Consider the following 20831-nt stretch of genomic DNA (forward strand, 5'->3'; position numbering starts at 1 on the left):
TTTGGACTAATAATTCACAAGATATTAACACAAATTTAACAGAAATTTATATTTCATTTAATATGCAAATGAGCCCATTAATTAATTTGAAACTAAATATTGCATAGCACATATCTTATATTGACAGATCAAGTAAGTATATAACAAGTTTGGTCTCATTCGGACAATTAGTTCACAAGATATTAAGAAAAAAATCAAAATTAATTAAATATGCAAATGAGCTTGTTAATTAAGTTGAAACGCAATATTGCGTAGCACATATCGTATATTGACAGATCAAGTAAGTCTATACCAACTTTGGTCTCATTTGGACTATTAGTTCACAAGATATCAACAAAAATTCATAATTCATTAAATATGCAAATAAGCTCGTTAATTAAATTGAAACTCGTTATTGCATAGCATATATCTTATATTGACAAATCAAGTCTCTACCAAGTTTGGTCTGATTTGAACTATTAGTTCACAAGATATTAACAAGAATTCAAATTAATAATTAAATATTCAAATGATCTCATTAATCGATTCTTTGAAAAAATCAATGAATGTTCATCTGTACCAGTGGTTACTCTTCTTTGTACCAAGTCTCAGCAAAATCGGTGCAGGCATTTCCGAGAAATGATGATGGTCACACCCAGAAAATGGATTTTACAGGATTTTGACATTCAAAATGGCTGCCTAGCAGCCATATTTGATCAAATCTGGAAATAAATCCATGATTAACAATCAAAATGGCTGCCAGACGGCCATATTTGATCATTTCAAAAAAGTAAAACAACGTGCATCTGTATGGGTGGTCCCTTTGTCTTTGTAACAAGTCTCAAAAAAATCGGTCAAGCCATCTCTAATCAGAGAAAAGACCGAATTTGACTGAATTTTGGCATTAAAAATGGCCGCCAGTCGGCCATATTTTATCGAATCGGGAAATAAATTGAAGTGCACATGTATGGTTGACCACTCTGTCTTCGTGCCAAGTTTCAAAAAAATCGGCACAGCCACCTCCGAGAAATTACTCCAGACGGACTGACGGACTGGCGAAGGCAAAACTACAAGCCACCTCCCGAACTTCGTCCGGGTGGGGGCTAATAATCATATAATGAATAACTAACATAATTAACAACATGTATGCACTAATCTCACCCAATAAAAATAAAACATGTACAGCTAAAGGATACAATATTTCAAGCTTTTAATTCTGAATCGGGGATAATTTATCTAACACTACATAAAAGTGTTAATCACAATGAACATTTTTAACTTTTTCGACACTCAAGCTTGTCACAATGCGTCTTAGTCTCGCAAATGCGCCTTATCTATCACCACGATATGTATTTGTATATTTGTCACACATTTTGAATTAAATAGTCAGAAACGTTCCTTCGTGAATTTGGCTAAATCTGAACAAAATAGAGGAAATGTTGTTATTCTTATGTCAATATAGTCCAATAAATATATGAAACACATATACTAAATGTGTATCTTCCTTAAAGGCGGTGTCGTCACCTACGGATGCGTCAGGCGGCCTAGCGTGTCATTGTTAGTGTGTGTTGTTATCATCGCTTGGGGCCCAATTCCCGCGCGTGTGCAAGTGACGAACCCCCCGATTTAAAACGTTGATATATCATTAGAATGTTGTAATTAATTACATCATAAATTAATTTGAAGTGAAAATTATTGTTTTTAAAGAAAAGCGAAGCATACATCTTATACTTAAACAAGATGATGTGTTTCAGGTCTGACTGACACCACTAAAAAGATTTTAGTAGATGACAATGTTGAATTTCTCAAATAAAAACAGGTTTAAAAAATCAAGATGATGATCCACTTTATTTAAAAACAATCGTCCAATTTTGCCACTGGTGGCACTGGTTCAATAAAACAAAGTAGAAACAACAACACATATATATTCAATGTCCAGCTGTTGGAAATGTATTTGCAACCATACAAATCTCAAATGTTTTTGCCATCCTACAGTAATTCATCCACGTATAAATATGCACTGTGACAAAGAACATATTACATTATTTAATGTAGCAAAATAATGAACTATACAATTATAGGAGACATGATTTTAAACCCACTAAGCAGAAATGTTATACTAATCGTGTACACTGATAATTGTTGCAATTTTAGGTGATCGATTCGTTGATTGTATCGATATTGTGTGATTTCCAGGCGATACGTTATCGAACAATTTATGTACCACATACACATGTGGTTTGTATGAAATATTGATTTCTCGGTTTTTGTTAAAATTTTCATCAAGCCACGCAATTGCGCTGGTGTTGTAATAGTCGTTTACGCAACCAATAAGAACGCTGCTTGAGTGATTTCTATTAGGTGGTATATGTATTTGAAATGTTATAGTGTTGTTGGGTTGTCGGGACACCCAAAAACTTTTCTGATCTATTCTCCCTCCGTGGTTCTTAGTGTCTGTTATTGTAAGGAATCGCCAGTCGTCTTGGTTGGTTACGTTAAGTGGCATTTTATTGCCGTTCCCCGACATCATAGTTGTCCAACACTCCGATTGAAGTACATGTGTAGTAGTATATATTGCTTTTAGAAGCGTTGGGTCAACTAACTCTGAATTCGATTTCTTAATCTTCTTATCAAATCCTATGCTGTTCTTTTCATTCAATAATTTAAGAGCAATTTTGAAAAGATGTAATAGATAAACAGCTACCAAATTGTGCGATTTTCTGCTTGGATGACGATGATCTAGAGTGCTAAAGAGCCATCGCGTGTGATGAAACTTGATCGCATCCCATACGGAATCAAGTAAGCTTATAGAAGGTACATTGTAATAGGTGCATAGCTGCTTGCTACATCTACCATTGTGATCACGTATTTCAGACATATTTCGATCCACAGTTTGACTCATTAAAAAATTCACGTATATTAGCTGTGGTGCCGAGGGGAGCTCCAGAATTCTTCTAGTGAGTTCCTCTTGGTGAACGCATCCATTTCTGTATGCTAAGTCATTTTCACCGCTCTCCCAAAGTATCACGTCAAGTTGCTCTAAATCATGATGTGAACCCATGCAATATAAATGATAAAGGCTGCCGGTGGCTCCGACTGCACCGTTCTGTACTTTGGTTGAAATCCCGATACCAGTCAGCATATCTCGCAATAAGTTCACGTACAGGTTGTTCGGTCCTACAGACGTAGCCGTTGATATTGATCCACCGACAACCCCGATCGTCAATGTGCGACCAGTGGATAACACCTCTCTAAGGGAACGTGCAAGCTTTCGAAGCGATGTGACGTGTGTCAGTGCGTCTGATATCATGTCGGTAGTAACTCCTAAACGGCGTGTCACATTCCCAAGAGACCTATTTAGTAACGTTTGCGTAGCATATATTGTTCTGTTTTGCTGGGCTGAGTTGATAGCGTTCACTGTGTGCTGTTGAGCTACAGTAAACATCTGACGAGGATTAATAACACGTGTACTACTAAATATGGCATAGGACACCAGAGGCAATACTATTAAGACAACTAAATAGATATATTTCACACATTTCTTCCATGTAGTTACTCCAACATCGATGTCAGCGACATAGTCCATGCTGTATACACTCGCATCTCACATCTCCAGGTATCTGTAAAACATATTGGAAGAATAATTAAACGGTGAAGAAATCATTTCTGGTATTGACATCATTATTTGGATGTTAACCACAATCATCTTACCTAATCAAAAAATAGCCACATCTACCGAAGACAATCAATCAATCAATCAATCAATATTAAAGCGCGGCGGACGTCGCGCTGCGCGTGTTCGAATTCCATGTAAACAAACAATGTATTTTACACGCGTTGTATATGTCGCTATGAGTCTAGCTATTTTTCATATATAGTGTCTGGATTAACGAACCAATTCTTACAAAATAAAGTGATTTATTTATTATTTCAACTAGTTCTTGTCTAGCATATAATGGATATGTTCTTTATGCTTGTTATTTCTTTACATTATGCGACTGTCAATAATTCGTTCTAGGTCCGGAGGCATGGTACGCTCCCCCTGAGACTGACAAAGAAACTGTTGAAATCGACAAAGAAAAACATGTACGTCTATACAACATCGTCGACGACGAGACCGAATCAAATGATCTATCAAATTCGATGCCCGACAAAGTGTTGGAATGTCTGAAGAAATTAAAGGAATATTTCGATACTGTTACGATACCGTTTCCCGAGACAAATCATTGGAGTAAATATAAATTGGAAAATGCCGTCCGTAACCATGAACTAGCACCTTGGGGTCCAACAAACACTGATATATAATTACATACCTGTGACGTTAGATTACTATGTGTGTCAGAGTATTTTTTTTTTATTTCTGTAAGTCGGAATACGCTCACATATCTGGACATTCATCCCATAATACATTCTCACGCCATAGTTTCACGTGGAATTTCAGACAAACCTACCTAACAATATATAACAATTTAATGATCTTCTGTATACACACCATCTTCCAATCTTTGGACAACGAATGGGAGAATAAATTTAATGAAAATAGTAAAAAAAATCGTCCTATTTTGCATTAAACGTCGTACAGAGCACAGTATGCTATTAGTTCTCTCTCTATTGTCACGTAACCGGTACCAAGAGTGTGTCCAACGAGTTACTTTGAATGATAAAACTAATGATTATGTTGCCCCTCCAATGGTACACATTATCTATGAACGCCAACGCATGGCAGATAAAATCTCATGGTAAATAATTAATCAACGCCGTTCAATCACAATCTTAGATATAAGATCGCTTTATCCATAAGCACGTGTTCAGGGTACTTGTGAATGCGAGTCTTTTCGCAAAAATATACTTCACTTGAAAATTAGCAGCATGTTGACAATGAACTTCAATAATAATAACGGTGAGTATTCTAAATTACGGGTCGATTTTCTTTCTTTCTTACTTACCCAGTGATTAGGAAATTATTTTTTTTCATGAATGTTACATTTACCATTGTTGCCGCTAACAAGAAACTTCACGAATAAACCTCGCAAATGTCGAAATACAAATACATTGAACATGTTTTTTTTTGCGCTATAAAATTATTCCTGTGTTTGAAAATTACCTTGAAATTGAGACTGGTGTAATATAATAGGAATAACCATACGTCCCATGAGGACCCAACTATACCAAGACATTTTGTCCAGTTCACTCCCTTATACACACTTGCTATTGCTCGTGTGTAAATATATTATGAATTTATTACGGGGATACCGAAAAGTATGCACGAAGGCGTACTGCCTTCGTAGCGGAAGTATCGACCGACGCGCAGCGGAGGCCGATGAGACGGCAAACTGCCTCGTCGGAGACTCTGCCCAGGACTGACCAAGAAGACTCTCTCGCCTCGTTGAGCTCTCTCTTGGACCAAGGACTTAGTGTGTTTATTACCTATCAAAACTTAACCAATTACAAAGCAGTTTAAAGAATTTAAGGCGTGGCCTTCACACATTCAACTTGCACATAGCCAGTCACACTAAGTACTGGATACGTCATATCTTTTGATTAATTGTTCACTATATTACTAACAGCAAATACCAACTGTCAGAAATAGCGGTCCGGATAGCAACGGTTATATCTCAATTAGTTCCAAATCACTGAACCAAGTTCCGTCCAGGACCTCGCATGAGCCTAAATGATGACAGATATGACACAGCCATTCACTAGTAATCAACTAAATAAGTCGGACAACAGATACGCGGAAACTAATTCATGACATAGACTTGATTGTCAACATTATATACAATTTATATTTTATTTATATTGAAATAAACAAACATTTCTGTTTCCTACTCTAATCCCAATCATGCAAATGCAATGAAATGACACGAAATGATTTGAATAAATCATTCTGGAAATCAGAATCGAATAAACGGATTTAATTGAAATACGTATTCAACAAATTCGGTATAATGACTTACGTTTGTTGTGTGATAATTAGTCTTTGTCATATACACTAATAATTGTTGAAATCTTTAAAGGCCTCTCTCCTGATCGTATAGCGATTTTATGGTTACCCGGGGCTATGTTTGTGAACGCACTGTAAACAGAGTAATTATCAGTGTTATACCCAACGTTAAGCCGGTCCACGAGAATTTTCGTTGATTTTACCAATTAACAGTTTACTTTTCAGGTTCTTGTAAGGTTCGATGCTGACACTAAAGACTATTGTTTGGTTAGGTTTTCTCGCCACCCAATAGCGTTTTTTATCAACCCTTCCCTGGTGGGCCATCCTGTCTGGACACGTAAACAGTCTCCATCCAATATCGCGTTCCATTGCCTCAAGTGGCGTTTTGGTCCCAGAGCCAGATAACATAGTTGTCCAACACTGTGGTTGATTGATGTGAACAGTAGAGTTGTATAGCGACTCGGGGAGTTCATTCGCGAGCGGATAAGACGTTTTCACCATCGTATCTCGCTTACCGTTGAATTATTTGAGAGTGTATACAAAGGCATTCTTAATCATATCATTACAAATGTTGTTTCGTCGTTGAATGTTAGTGATTTTTATAGCAGACGACACATTCAGATATTTTTGAACAGCTATGACTAAATTCCCTGACGGAAGAATCCTGTTTTGACTAACGGTGTTAACACCAGTCGCCGACGTATACCTTGAAATGCCAACCTGGTACAACCCACACACCATTACAGTTACAGCCATCAACACTCCAACCACACACCGATGATGCCTTTGCTGTACACACATTTTCTACATCGATGCGTTATTTCTCGAATACGTACATATTGTATGAGCGCCAGCTCGTGTGTATTAGATTATAACAGCGCATTTTTTATACAAGAGGAGAATCGAGTATATTTCACGCCAAGTCATCAATCAACTCAGTGACAGTAACTCAGAATTAGTATCAATATTGACATATAAGACCAAACCTCATATGGGATACCAGCGCCTACCTTACACAACCATCGAAATCCACGTTCGGCTGGAGGAAACCAGGGAAATTCAAATGCCTCCGAGTATGGTGTGATACGCTGTCAATTAATTAGGCTAAACGGGAATCTGTGTAACAGATGATTCTTTAATATATTTATGTATTTTAAAATTAGAAATTCTGCAACGAAAGCTGTTTACAGTGTATTGTGGTATTTTAAAATAAAACTAAGGGGGCAGTGTATAATTAATTAATTATATGGAGCGAGATCTGCGCCAAGTGATTTTTTTCTCGTTCTAGCATTCAATTATGTTTGTTATATGATCGTTTTTAATAATTTTTTGATTACATTGTTTGTTCTATTTTTCCGTTAGCATTTATTTAGCTTTGATCTTTCTTTTTTTGTTCAGAATATTTTTTGGTTTGAACATTTGTTTCTATCTTCGAGCATTTTCGTTTAATAGCAATTTGTTGTTTTAGCTCATTATTATAATTTATGCAATTAACCCCCTAGCCAGGATCGCAATGTGTCATTCAATGTTTAATATCGTACTTTGCGTGTTTTTGAGATGAGTCTATATCAAACGTTAACAAAAGTAATTGTTCCTCAGCTCCAATGCAACTGAGAATTACGATCACGTTCAGCGATTTCACACGTCGCAGACTACTATTTAGTCAGTCATATTACTTCTTGGCGTATGGTTATAACTGCAATATACTGATATACCGCCAAACAAGTTATGATAAAATTAATGCGATTAATTTACCGATATTTACTATTTTGGGGGCAGCCATCTTGAATGCGCCTTGAAACTAGAAAAAGACAAGTTTAGAAACGAGTTTTTCAGATTAGTGTCAGTGAAAAAAAATCGAATCGGGAAATAAATTGAAGGGCACATGTATGGTTGACCACTATGTCTTCGTGCCAAGTTTCAAAAAATCGACACAGCTATCTCCGAGAAATCACTCCGGACGGACTGGCGTAAGCGAAACTACAAGCCACCTCCCGGACTTTGTCTAATAATCGTCGGGGGCTAATAATCATATAATGAATAACTAACATAATTAACAACATTTTTGCACTAATCTCACCCCATAAAAATAAAACATGTACAACTAAAGGATACAATATTTCAAGCTTTCAATTCTGAATCGGGGATAATTTATCTAACACTACGTAAAAGTGTTAACCACAATGAACTGTACATTTTTAACTTATTCGACAATCAAGCGTGTCACAATGCGTCTTAGTCTCGCAAATGTGCCTTATCTATCACCACGATATGTATGTATATTTGTCACATATTTTGAATTAAATAGTCAGAAACGTTCCTTCGTGAGTTTGGCTAAATCTGAACAAAATAGAGGAAATGTTGTTATTCTTATGTCAATATATTCCAATAAATATATGAAACACATATATTAAATGTGTATCTTCCTTAAAGCGGGTCGTCGTCACCTACGGATGCGTCAGGCGGCCTAGCGTGTCATTGTTAGTGTGTGTTGTTATCATCGCTTGGGGCCCAATTCCCGCGCGTGTGCAAGTGACGAACCCCCCGATTTAAAACGTTGATATATCATTAGAATGTTGTAATTAATTACATCATAAATTAATTTGAAGTGAAAATTATTGTTTTTAAAGAAAAGCGAAGCATACATCTTATACTTAAACAAGATGATGTGTTTCAGGTCTGACTGACACCACTAGAAAGATTTTAGTAGATGACAATGTTGAATTTCTCAAATAAAAACAGGTTTAAAAAATCAAGATGATGATCCACTTTATTTAAAAACAATCGTCCAATTTTGCCACTGGTGGCGCTGGTTCAATAAAACAAAGTAGAAACAACAACACATATATATTCAATGTCCAGCTGTTGGAAATGTATTTGCAACCATACAAATCTCAAATGTTTTTGCCATCCTACAGTAATTCATCCACGTATAAATATGCACTGTGACAAAGAACATATTACATTATTTAATGTAGCAAAATAATGAACTATACAATTATAGGAGATATGATTTTAAACCCACTAAGCAGAAATGTTATACTAATTGTGTACACTGATAATTGTTGCAATTTTAGGTGATCGATTCGTTGATTGTATCGATATTGTGTGATTTCCAGGCGATACGTTATCGAACAATTTATGTACCACATACACATGTGGTTTGTATGAAATATTGATTTCTCGGTTTTTGTTAAAATTTTCATCAAGCCACGCAATTGCGCTGGTGTTGTAATAGTCGTTTACGCAACCAATAAGAACGCTGCTTGAGTGATGTCTATTAGGTGGTATATGTATTTGAAATGTTATAGTGTTGTTGGGTTGTCGGGACACCCAAAAACTTTTCTGATCTATTCTCCCTCCGTGGTTCTTAGTGTCTGTTATTGTAAGGAATCGCCAGTCGTCTTGGTTGGTTACGTTAAGTGGCATTTTATTGCCGTTCCCCGACATCATAGTTGTCCAACACTCAGATTGAAGTACGTGTGTAGTAGTATATATTGCTTTTAGAAGTGTTGGGCCACCTAACTCTGAATTCGATTTCTTATTCTTCTTATCAAATCCTATGCTGTTCTTTTCATTCAATAATTTAAGAGCAATTTTGAAAAGATGTAATAGATAAACAGCTACCAAATTGTGCGATTTTATGCTTGGATGACGATGATCTAGAGTGCTAAAGAGCCATCGCGTGTGATGAGACTTGATCGCACCCCATACGGAATCAAGTAAGCTTATAGAAGGTACATTGTAATAGATGCATAGCTGCTTGCTACATCTACCATTGTGGTCACGTATTTCAGACATATTTCGATCCACAGTTTGACTCATTAAAAAATTCACGTATATTAGCTGTGGTGCCGAGGGGAGCTCCAGAATTCTTCTAGTGAGTTCCTCTTGGTGAACGCATCCATTTCTGTATGCTAAGTCATTTTCGGCGCTCTCCCAAAGTATCACGTCAAGTTGCTCTAAATCATGATGTGAGCCCATGCAATATAAATGATAAAGGCTGCCGGTGGCTCCGACTGCACCGTTCTGTACTTTGGTTGAAATCCCGATACCAGTCAGCATATCTCGCAATAAGTTCACGTACAGGTTGTTCGGTCCTACAGACGTAGCCGTTGATATTGATCCACCGACAACCCCGATCGTCAATGTGCGACCAGTGGATAACACCTCTCTAAGGGAACGTGCAAGCTTTCGAAGCGATGTGACGTGTGTCAGTGCGTCTGATATCATGTCGGTAGTAACTCCTAAACGGCGTGTCACATTCCCAAGAGACCTATTTAGTAACGTTTGTGTAGCATATATTGTTCTGTTTTGCTGGGCTGAGTTGATAGCGTTCACTGTGTGCTGTTGAGCTACAGTAAACATGTGACGAGGATTAATAACACGTGTACTGCTAAATATGGCATAGGAGACTAGAGGCAATATTATTAAGACAACTAAATAGATATATTTCCTACATTTCTTCCATGTAGTTACTCCAATATCGATGTCAGCGACATAGTCCATGCTGTATACACTAGCAACTCCCATCTCCAGGTATCTGTAAAACATATTGGAAGAATAATTAGACGGAGAAGAAATCATTTCTGGTATTGACATCATTATTTGGATGTTAACCACAATCATCTTACCTAATCAAAAAATAGCCACATCTACCGAAGACAATAAATCAATCAATCAATCATTCAATATTAAAGCGCGGCGGTCGTCGCGCTGCGCGTGTTCGAATTTCATGTAAACAAACAATGTATTTTACACGCGTTGTATATGTCGCTATGAGTCGAGCTATTTTTCATATATAGTGTCTGGATTAACGAACCAATTCTTACAAAATAAAGTGATTTATTTATTATTTCAACTAGTTCTTGTCTAGCATATAATGAATATGTTCGTTATGCTTGTTATTTCTTTACATTATGCGACTGTCGGAGACTCTGCCCAGGACTGACCAAGAAGACTCTCTCACCTCGTGGAGCTCTCTCTGGGACCAAGGACTTAGTCTGTTTATTACCTATCAAAACTTAACCAATTACAAAGCAGTTTAAAGAATCTAAGGCGTGGCCTTCACACATTCAACTTGCACATAGCCAGTCACACTAAGTACTGGATACGTCATATCTTTTGATTAATTGTTCACTATATTACTAACAGCGAATACCAACTATCAGAAATAGCGGTCCGGATAGCAACGGTTATATCTCAATTAGTTCCAAATCACTGAACCAAGTTCCGTCCAGGACCTCGCATGAGCCTAAATGATGACAGATATAACACAGCCATTCACTAGTAATCAACTAAATAAGTCGGACAACAGATACGCGGAAACTAATTCATGACATATACTTGATTGTCAACATTATATACAATTTATAATTTATTTATATTGAAATAAACAAACATTTCTGTTTCCTACTCTAATCCCAATCATGCAAATGCAATGAAATGACACGAAATGATTTGAATAAATCATTCTGGAAATCAGAATCGAGTAAACGGATTTAATTGAAATACGTATTCAACAAATTCGGTATAATGACTTACGTTTGTTGTGTGATAATTAGTCTTTGTCATATACACTAATAATTGTTGAAATCTTTAAAGGCCTCTCTCCTGATCGTATAGCGATTGTATGGTTACCCGGGGATATGTTTGTGAACGCACTGTAAACAGAGTAATTATCAGTGTTATACCCAACGTTAATGTGTCGTCGATGACTGAATTCACCATCAAGCCAAACTAAAGCCGGTCCACGAGAATTTTCGTTGATTTTACCAATTAACAGTTTACTTTTCAGGTTCTTGTAAGGTTCGATGCTGACACTAAAGACTATTGTTTGGTTAGGTGTTCTCGACACCCAATAGCGTTTTTTATCAACCCTTCCCTGGTGGGCCATCCTGTCTGGACACGTAAACAGTTTCCATCCAATATCGCGTTCCATTGCTTCAAGTGGCGTTTTGGTCCCAGAGCCAGATAACATAGTTGTCCAACACTGTGGTTGATTGATGTGAACAGTAGAGTTGTAAAGCGACTCGGGGAGTTCATTCGCGAGCGGATAAGACGTTTTCACCATCGTATCTCGCTTACCGTTGAATTATTTGAGAGTGTATACAAAGGCATTCGTAATCATATAAAACAGATATATCGCAATCATATTGTGAGATTTTGTGCTTGGATGGTTGTGATCACGAGGACTGAAAAGACTCTTTGTATTGCGAGCACTGATCATATCATCTACTGAGTCGAGCAAACTAATAGATGGTACATCGTAGTATTTGCTTAGCATTTTGCTGCAATTGCCGCTAGCTGAAGTCCCTACTGGCGACTCTGCCGTTTGACTCATTATAAAATTCACATATATGAGCTGCGGTCCTGAAGGCAAGCTCAAAATCCTCCTTGTCAATTCTTCCTGGTGAACACATCCATTGTCGTCGACAAGGTCATTTTCCGCGCATTCCCAGAGTAGAATATCCAGTTGTTGCAAGTTCAAATGTGATTCCATGCAGTAGAAGTGATACAGACTGCCCGTGGCTCCGACCGCGCCATTCTGCACAGAGCTGCCAATCCCAATACCAGCTAGGAGATCACTTAGTAAATTTGCATAAAGGTTTTCAGATCCCACGCCAGTGGCTGTTGAAATTGACCCACCGGCGACACCAATAGTTAGGTTTCTTCCTTTTACTATAACATCTTCCAGTGATTGTCTCAGTTTCGTCAGTGAGGTCACACGTGTCAACGCTTTTAATATCATATCATTACTAATGTTGTTTCGTCGTTGAATGTTAGTGATTTTTATAGCAGACGACACATTCAGATATTTTTGAACAGCTATGACTAAATTCCCTGACGGAATAATCCTGTTTTGACTAACGGTGTTAACACCAGTCGCCGACGTATACCTTGAAATGCCAACCTGGTACAACCCACACATCATTATAGTTACAGCCATCAACACTCCAACCACACACCGATGATGCCTTTGCTGTACACACATTTTCTACATCGATGCGTTATTTCTCGAATACGTACATATTGTATGAGCGCCAGCTCGTGTGTATTAGATTATAACAGCGCATTTTTTATACAAGAGGAGAATCGAGTATATTTCACGCCAAGTCATCAATCAACTCAGTGACAGTAACTCAGAATTAGTATCAATATTGACATATAAGACCAAACCTCATATGGGATACCAGCGCCTACCTTACACAACCATCGAAATCCACGTTCGGCTGGAGGAAACCAGGGAAATTAAAATGCCTTCGAGTATGGTGTGATACGCTGTCAATTAATTAAGCTAAACGGTAATCTGTGTAACAGATGATTCTTTAATATATTTATGTATTTTAAAATTAGAAATTCTGCAACGAAAGCTGTTTACAGTGTATTGTGGTATTTTAAAATAAAACTAAGGGGGCAGTGTATAATTAATTAATTATATGGAGCGAGATCTGCGCCAAGTGATTTTTTTCTCCTTCTAGCATTCAATTATATTTGTTATATGATCGTTTTTAATAATTTTTTGATTACATTGTTTGTTCTGTTTTTCCGTTAGCATTTATTTAGCTTTGATCTTTCTTTTTTTTATCTTCGAGCATTTTCGTTTAATATCAATTTGTTGTTTTAGCTCATTATCATAATTTATGCAATTAACCCCCTAGCCAGGATCGCAATGTGTCATTCAATGTTTAATATCGTACTTTGCGTGTTTTTGAGATGAGTCTATATCAAATGTTAACAAAAGTTCCTCAGCTCCAATGCAACTGAGAATTACGATCACGTTCAGCGATTTCACACGTCGCAGACTACTATTTAGTCAGTCATATTACTTCTTGGCGTATGGTTATAACTGCAATATACTGATATACCGCCAAACAAGTTATGATAAAATTAATGCGATTAATTTACCGATATTTACTATTTTGGGGGCAGCCATCTTGAATGCGCCTTGAAACTAGAAAAAGACAAGTTTAGAAACGAGTTTTTCAGATTAGTGTCAGTGAAAAAAATCGAATCGGGAAATAAATTGAAGGGCGCATGTATGGTTGACCACTATGTCTTCGTGCCAAGTTTCAAAAAAATCGGCACAGCCATCTCCGAGAAATCACTCCGGACGGACTGGCGTAGACGAAACTACAAGCCACCACCCGGACTTTGTCTAATAATCGTCGGGGGCTAATAATCATATAATGAATAACTAACATAATTAACAACATTTTTGCACTAATCTCACCCCATAAAAATAAAACATGTACAACTAAATAATACAATATTTCAAGCTAATTTATCTAACACTACATAAAAGTGTTAACCACAATGAACTGTACATTTTTAACTTATTCGACAATCAAGCGTGTCACAATGCGTCTTAGTCTCGCAAATGCGCCTTATCTATCACCACGATATGCATTTGTATATTTGTCACACATTTTGAATTAAATAGTCAGAAACGTTCCTTCGTGAGTTTGTTATTCTTATGTCAATATACTACAATAAATATATGAAACACATATATTAAATGTGTATCTTCCTTAAAGCGGGTCGTCGTCACCTACGGATGCATCAGGCGGCCTAGCGTGTCATTGTTAGTGTGTGTTGTTATCATCGCTTGGGGCCCAATTCCCGCGCGTGTGCAAGTGACGAACCCCCCGATTTAAAACGTTGATATATCATTAGAATGTTGTAATTAATTACATCATAAATTAATTTGAAGTGAAAATTATTGTTTTTAAAGAAAAGCGAAACATGCATCTTATACTTAAACAAGATGATGTGTTTCAGGTCTGACTGACACCACTAAAAAGATTTTAGTAGATGACAATGTTGAATTTCTCAAATAAAAACAGGTTTAAAAAATTAGATGATGATCCACTTTATTTAAAAACAATCGTCCAATTTTGCCACTGGTGGCGCTGGTTCAATAAAACAAAGTAGAAACAACAACACATATATATTCAATGTCCAGCTGTTGGAAATGTATTTGCAACCATACAAATCTCAAATGTTTTTGCCATCCTACAGTAATTCATCCACGTATAAATATGCACTGTGACAAAGAACATATTACATTATTTAATGTAGCAAAATAATGAACTATACAATTATAGGAGACATGATTTTAAACCCATTAAGCAGAAATGTTATACTAATTGTGTACACTGATAATTGTTGCAATTTTAGGTGATCGATTCGTTGATTGTATCGATATTGTGTGATTTCCAGGCGATACGTTATCGAACAATTTATGTACCACATACACATGTGGTTTGTATGAAATATTGATTTCTCGGTTTTTGTTAAAATTTTCATCAAGCCACGCAATTGCGCTGGTGTTGTAATAGTCGTTTACGCAACCAATAAGAACGCTGCTTGAGTGATTTCTATTAGGTGGTATATGTATTTGAAATGTTATAGTGTTGTTGGGTTGTCGGGACACCCAAAAACTTTTCTGATCTATTCTCCCTCCGTGGTTCTTAGTGTCTGTTATTGTAAGGAATCGCCAGTCGTCTTGGTTGGTTACGTTAAGTGGCATTTTATTGCCGTTCCCCGACATCATAGTTGTCCAACACTCCGATTGAAGTACATGTGTAGTAGTATATATTGCTTTTAGAAGCGTTGGGTCAACTAACTCTGAATTCGATTTCTTATTCTTTTTATCAAATCCTATGCTGTTCTTTTCATTCAATAATTTAAGAGCAATTTTGAAAAGATGTAATAGATAAACAGCTACCAAATTGTGCGATTTTATGCTTGGATGACGATGATCTAGAGTGCTAAAGAGAGATCGCGTGTGATGAGACTTGATCGCATCCCATACGGAATCAAGTAAGCTTATAGAAGGTACATTGTAATAGGTGCATAGCTGCTTGCTACATCTACCATTGTGGTCACGTATTTCAGACATATTTCGATCCACAGTTTGACTCATTAAAAAATTCACGTATATTAGCTGTGGTGCCGAGGGGAGCTCCAGAATTCTTCTAGTGAGTTCCTCTTGGTGAACGCATCCATTTCTGTATGCTAAGTCATTTTCGGCGCTCTCCCAAAGTATCACGTCAAGTTGCTCTAAATCATGATGTGAGCCCATGCAATATAAATGATAAAGGCTGCCGGTGGCTCCGACTGCACCGTTCTGTACTTTGGTTGAAATCCCGATACCAGTCAGCATATCTCGCAATAAGTTCACGTACAGGTTGTTCGGTCCTACAGACGTAGCCGTTGATATTGATCCACCGACAACACCGATCGTCAATGTGCGACCAGTGGATAACACCTCTCTAAGGGAACGTGCAAGCTTTCGAAGCGATGTGACGTGTGTCAGTGCGTCTGATATCATGTCGGTAGTAACTCCTAAACGGCGTGTCACATTCCCAAGAGACCTATTTAGTAACGTTTGCGTAGCATATATTGTTCTGTTTTGCTGGGCTGAGTTGATAGCGTTCACTGTGTGCTGTTGAGCTACAGTAAACATCTGACGAGGATTAATAACACGTGTACTACTAAATATGGCATAGGACACCAGAGGCAATACTATTAAGACAACTAAATAGATATATTTCCCACATTTCTTCCATGTAGTTACTCCAACATCGATGTCAGCGACATAGTCCATGCTGTATACACTCGCATCTCACATCTCCAGGTATCTGTAAAACATATTGGAAGAATAATTAAACGGAGAAGAAATCATTTCTGGTATTGACATCATTATTTGGATGTTAACCACAATCATCTTACCTAATCAAAAAATAGCCACATCTACCGAAGACAATCAATCAATATTAAAGCGCGGCGGTCGTCACGCTGCGCGTGTTCGAATTTCATGTAAACAAACAATGTATTTTACACGCGTTGTATATGTCGCTATGAGTCTAGCTATTTTTCATATATAGTGTCTGGATTAACGAACCAATTCTTACAAAATAAAGTGATTTATTTATTATTTCAACTAGTTCTTGTCTAGCATATAATGAATATGTTCGTTATGCTTGTTATTTCTTTACATTATGCGACTGTCAATAATTCGTTCTAGGTCCGGAGGCATGGTACGCTCCCCCTGAGACTGACAAAGAAACTGTTGAAATCGACAAAGAAAAACATGTACGTCTATACAACATCGTCGACGACGAGACCGAATCAAATGATCTATCAAATTCGATGCCCGACAAAGTGTTGGAATGTCTGAAGAAATTAAAGGAATATTTCGATACAGTTACGATACCGTTTCCCGAGACAAATCATTGGAGTAAATATAAATTGGAAAATGCCGTCCGTAACCATGAACTGGCACCATTGGGGTCCAACAAACACTGATATATAATTACATACCTGTGACGTTAGGTTACTATGTGTGTCAGAGTATTTTTTTTTATTTCTGTAAGTCGGAATACGCTGACATATCTGGACATTCATCCCATAATACATTCTCACGCCATAGTTTCACGTGGAATTTCAGACAAACCTACCTAACAATATATAACAATTTAATGATCTTCTGTATACACACCATCTTCCAATCTTTGGACAACGAATGGGAGAATAAATTTAATGAAAATAGTAAAAAAAAATCGTCCTATTTTGCATTAAATGTCGTACAGAGCACAGTATGCTATTAGTTCTCTCTCTATTGTCACGTAACCGGTACCAAGAGTGTGTCCAACGAGTTACTTTGAACGATAAAACTAATGATTATGTTGCCCCTCCAATGGTACACATTATCTATGAACGCCAACGCATGGCATATAAAATCCCATGGTAAATAATTAATCAACGCCGTTCAATCACAATCTTAGATATAAGATCGCTTTATCCATAAGCACGTGTTCAGGGTACTTGTGAATGCGAATCTTTTCGCAAAAATATACTTCACTTGAAAATTAGCAGCATGTTGACAATGAACTTCAATAATAATAACGGTGAGTATTCTAAATTACGGGTCGATTTTCTTTCTTTCTTACTTACCCAGTGATTAGGAAATTATTTTTTTTCGTGAGTGTTACATTTACCATTGTTGCCGCTAACAAGAAAATTCACGAATAAACCTCGCAAATGTCGAAATACAAATACATTGAACATGTTTTTTTTGGGGGGCTATAAAATTATTCCTGTGTTTGAAAATTACCTTGAAAATGAGACTGGTGTAATATAATAGGAATAACCATACGTCCCATGAGGACCCAACTATACCAAGAGATTTTGTCCAGTTCACTCCCTTATACACACTTGCTATTGCTCGTGTGTAAATATATTATGAATTTATTACGGGGATACCGAAAAGTATGCACGAAGGCAGTACAGCGGAAGTATCGACCGACGCGCAGCGGAGGCCGATGAGACGGCAAACTGCCTCGTCGGAGACTCTGCCCAGGACTGACCAAGAAGACTCTCTCGCCTCGTGGATCTCTCTCTGGGACCAAGGACTTAGTCTGTTTATTACCTATCAAAACTTAACCAATTACAAAGCAGTTTAAAGAATTTAAGGCGTGGCCTTCACACATTCAACTTGCACATAGCCAGTCAAACTAAGTACTTGATACGTCATAGCTTTTGATTAATTGTTCACTATATTACTAACAGCAAATACCAACTGTCAGAAATAGCGGTCCGGATAGCAACGGTTATATCTCAATTAGTTTCAAATCACTGAACCAAGTTCCGTCTAGGACCTCGCATGAGCCTAAATGATGACAGATATAACACAGCCATTCACTAGTAATCAACTAAATAAGTCGGACAACAGATACGCGGAAACTAATTCATGACATAGACTTGATTGTCAACATTATATACAATTTATATTTTATTTATATTGAAATAAACAAACATTTCTGTTTCCTACTCTAATCCCAATCATGCAAATGCAATGAAATGACACGAAATGATTTGAATAAATCATTCTGGAAATCAGAATCGAGTAAACGGATTTAATTGAAATACGTATTCAACAAATTCGGTATAATGACTTACGTTTGTTGTGTGATAATTAGTCTTTGTCATATACACTAATAATTGTTGAAATCTTTAAAGGCCTCTCTCCTGATCGTATAGCGATTGTATGGTTACCCGGGGCTATGTTTGTGAACGCACTGTAAACAGAGTAATTATCAGTGTTATACCCAACGTTAATGTGTCGTCGATGACTGAATTCACCATCAAGCCAAACTAAAGCCGGTCCACGAGAATTTTCGTTGATTTTACCAATTAACAGTTTACTTTTCAGGTTCTTGTAAGGTTCGATGCTGACACTAAAGACTATTGTTTGGTTAGGTTTTCTCGACACCCAATAACGTTTTTTATCAACCCTTCCCTGGTGGGCCATCCTGTCTGGACACGTAAACAGTCTCCATCCAATATCGCGTTCCATTGCTTCAAGTGGCGTTTTGGTCCCAGAGCCAGATAACATAGTTGTCCAACACTGTGGTTGATTGATGTGAACAGTAGAGTTGTATAGTGACTCGGGGAGTTCATTCGCGAGCGGATAAGACGTTTTCACCATCGTATCTCGCTTACCGTTGACTTCTTTGAGAGTGTATACAAAGGCATTCTTAATCATATAAAACAGATATATCGCAATCATATTGTGAGATTTTGTGCTTGGATGGTTGTGATCACGAGGACTGAAAAGACTCTTTGTATTGCGAGCGCTGATCATATCATCTACTGAGTCGAGCAAACTAATAGATGGTACATCGTAGTATTTGCTTAGCATTTTGCTGCAATTGCCGCTAGCTGAAGTCCCTACTGGCGACTCTGCCGTTTGACTCATTATAAAATTCACATATATGAGCTGCGGTCCTGAAGGCAAGCTCAAAATCCTCCTTGTCAATTCTTCCTGGTGAACACATCCATTGTCGTCGACAAGGTCATTTTCCGCGCATTCCCAGAGTAGAATATCCAGTTGTTGCAAGTTCAAATGTGATTCCATGCAGTAGAAGTGATACAGACTGCCCGTGGCTCCGACCGCGCCATTCTGCACAGAGCTGCCAATCCCAATACCAGATAGGAGATCACTTAGTAAATTTGCATAAAGGTTTTCAGATCCCACGCCAGTGGCTGTTGAAATTGACCCACCGGCGACACCAATAGTTAGGTTTCTTCTTTTTACTATAACATCTTCCAGTGATTGTCTCAGTTTCGTCAGTGAGGTCACACGTGTCAACGCTTTTAATATCATATCATTACTAATGTTGTTTCGTCGTTGAATGTTAGTGATTTTTATAGCAGACGACACATTCAGATATTTTTGAACAGCTATGACTAAATTCCCTGACGGAAGAATTCTGTTTTGACTAACGGTGTTAACACCAGTCGCCGACGTATACCTTGAAATGCCAACCTGGTACAACCCACACACCATTACAGTTACAGCCATCAACACTCCAACCACACACCGATGATGCCTTTGCTGTACACACATTTTCTACACCGATGCGTCATTTCTCGAATACGTACATATCGTACGGGCGCCAGCTCGTATGTATTAGATTATAACAGCGCATTTTTTATACAGCAGGAGAATCTAGTATATTTCACGTCAAAGTCATCAATCAACTCAGTGACAGTAACTCAGAATTAGTATCAATATTGACATATAAGACCAAACCTCATATGGTATGGTGTGATACGCTGTCAATTAATCAAGCTAAACGGTAATCTGTGCAACAGATGATTCTTTAATATATTTATGTATTTTAAAATTAGAAATTCTGCAACGAAAGCTGTTTACAGTGTATTGTGGTGTGTTAAAATAAAACTAAGGGGGCAATGTATAATTAATGCAATTATATGGAGCGAGATCTGCGCCAAGTGATTTTTTTTCTTCTTCTAGCATTCAATTATATTTGTTATATGATCGTTTTTAATAATTTTTTGATTACATCGTTTGTTCTGTTTTTCCTTTAGCATTTAT

At 37.3% G+C, this 20831-nt stretch overlaps 1 protein-coding gene across 1 annotated transcript; it reads right to left on the minus strand.

Annotated features, from left to right (window-relative positions):
* Positions 1–18905: 18905 nt before the first annotated feature.
* On the minus strand, positions 18906–20339 carry LOC146736215 (uncharacterized). The gene has a single exon (XM_085505214.1). It carries the CDS (start codon positions 20337–20339, stop codon positions 18906–18908), a length of 1434 nt encoding a protein of 477 aa, XP_085361340.1.
* Positions 20340–20831: the final 492 nt, after the last annotated feature.

Source organism: Saccoglossus kowalevskii, chromosome 11, assembly GCF_978046115.1.
Source record: "Saccoglossus kowalevskii chromosome 11, keSacKowa6.1, whole genome shotgun sequence".
Classification (NCBI taxonomy): domain Eukaryota; kingdom Metazoa; phylum Hemichordata; class Enteropneusta; family Harrimaniidae; genus Saccoglossus; species Saccoglossus kowalevskii.